This window comes from Limulus polyphemus, unplaced genomic scaffold (genome assembly GCF_000517525.1).
Source record: "Limulus polyphemus unplaced genomic scaffold, Limulus_polyphemus-2.1.2 Scaffold905, whole genome shotgun sequence".
Lineage (NCBI taxonomy): Eukaryota > Metazoa > Arthropoda > Merostomata > Xiphosura > Limulidae > Limulus > Limulus polyphemus.
The window spans coordinates 285,265-286,745 of record NW_013666515.1 but is presented as its reverse complement, the minus strand read 5'-3'; the positions used below and the strand labels follow the sequence as shown (position 1 = coordinate 286,745).

General features: G+C 29.7%; 1 protein-coding gene across 4 annotated transcripts in view; it reads right to left on the bottom strand.

Moving 5' to 3' along the window:
* The window catches only part of LOC106461144 (mitogen-activated protein kinase kinase kinase 7-like), an 85,426-nt gene that overhangs the window by 7,785 nt on the left and 76,160 nt on the right, over positions 1-1,481 (bottom strand). For all 4 annotated transcript variants that reach the window (XM_022388013.1, XM_022388015.1, XM_013920939.2 and 1 more), the window contains one exon: positions 884-957. In XM_022388013.1, coding sequence (XP_022243721.1) covers positions 884-957 — 74 coding nt within the window. The remainder of the gene's footprint in view (positions 1-883; positions 958-1,481) is intronic.

Genomic DNA, 1,481 nt, shown 5'->3' with positions numbered 1-1,481 from the left:
TAATAATTATATCACTATTTTACTTTACATTAACAAATAAATCTCAAAACTTAGAATTGATAGAAAATTGAGAATTGATTTTTCTCACTTTAGAATTGAGAAAAATAAAATACAACAAACAGTTAATAAGATAATCAGTTATTTTAACTCAAATAAATACTTCAAGATCAAGCTGAGCCACCATAATTAAAGGCTAGAAGAGCTATACTTAACATGGGAACTCAGCATCAGAAGCTATAAAACCAAGGTTCATAGTTATACTGCTGCTCAGCTTAAGTCGAAAAGAAATGTAAGTTTGTATCATAGAAATAATTAGTAACAGGTGAGAAATTAGATCACAATTCTCACTCCAAAAACAAACAAAAGCACTAGGAGCTACGAAAGTAAGAAACACTTAAAATCAGAGTTTAAACAAAAAGGTTCATACTTAAAGAAACATAAACATTAAATCACGAGTAAAAACGACTTACATTCAGATAACTACTCGCAACCAGAAATCAGAAATGAACGGATGTCGGTAGAACAAGTACAAATCAGAGGGTTAAAATCAGTGGTTAAATTGAAACAGGAAAGTGAAATGTATGTCAATAGAACCAGTAGCAATCAGAGGGTTAAAATCAGTGGTTAAATTGAAACAGGAAAGTGAAATGTATGTCAATAGAACCAATAGCAATCAGAGGGTTAAAATCAGTGCTTAAATTGAAACAGGAAAGTGAAATGTATGTCAATAAAACCAGTAGCAATCAGAGAGTTAAAATCAGTGCTTAAATTGAAACAGGAATGTAAAATTATGTCGATAGAACCAGTGGCAATCAGAGGGTTAAAATCAGTGCTCAAATTGAAACAGGAATGTAATATTTTTCTTTGATATCACAGTATTTACCTGTAGTTTAGGTTCCAAAAGCAAGTACGCATTTAAGTCTTGTGATGTAGAATTTTCCCTCTGAAGACTTCCTTCTACAAAAATAATATAAAAAGGCTGATGAAACATTAAATTTTACAAAATGATTATTTTTCATTAGATTTAAGACTTACAAGCACTTTATATGATACACTGAAAAACGTCTATAAATATTAAAAGATTTTATTCCCACTATAATTTTTCTAAAGTGAAAATTCTCACTATAGAGGAAAGTACACCACTTTAAAAATGGGCATACCCGATAGACTGATAAAGTTGTTGTTACTATCATTAGATAAATCTTGAAAATTGATAATTAAAGATCCATAATGTTTGCCCTGTGGTCAGTTTTTTTCATTACAATTTTTGGCATTTTATTACATTATTGCCAAAATTATGAATTTCTACAATTCTTGTTCAGTGATAACATTACCACTGGAATGATAATAGTATACAATTCTTGTTCAGTGATAACATTACCACTGGAATGATAATAGTATACAATTCTTGTTCAGTAATCACATTACCACTGGAATGATAATAGTATACAATTCTTGTTCAGTAATCACATTACCACTGG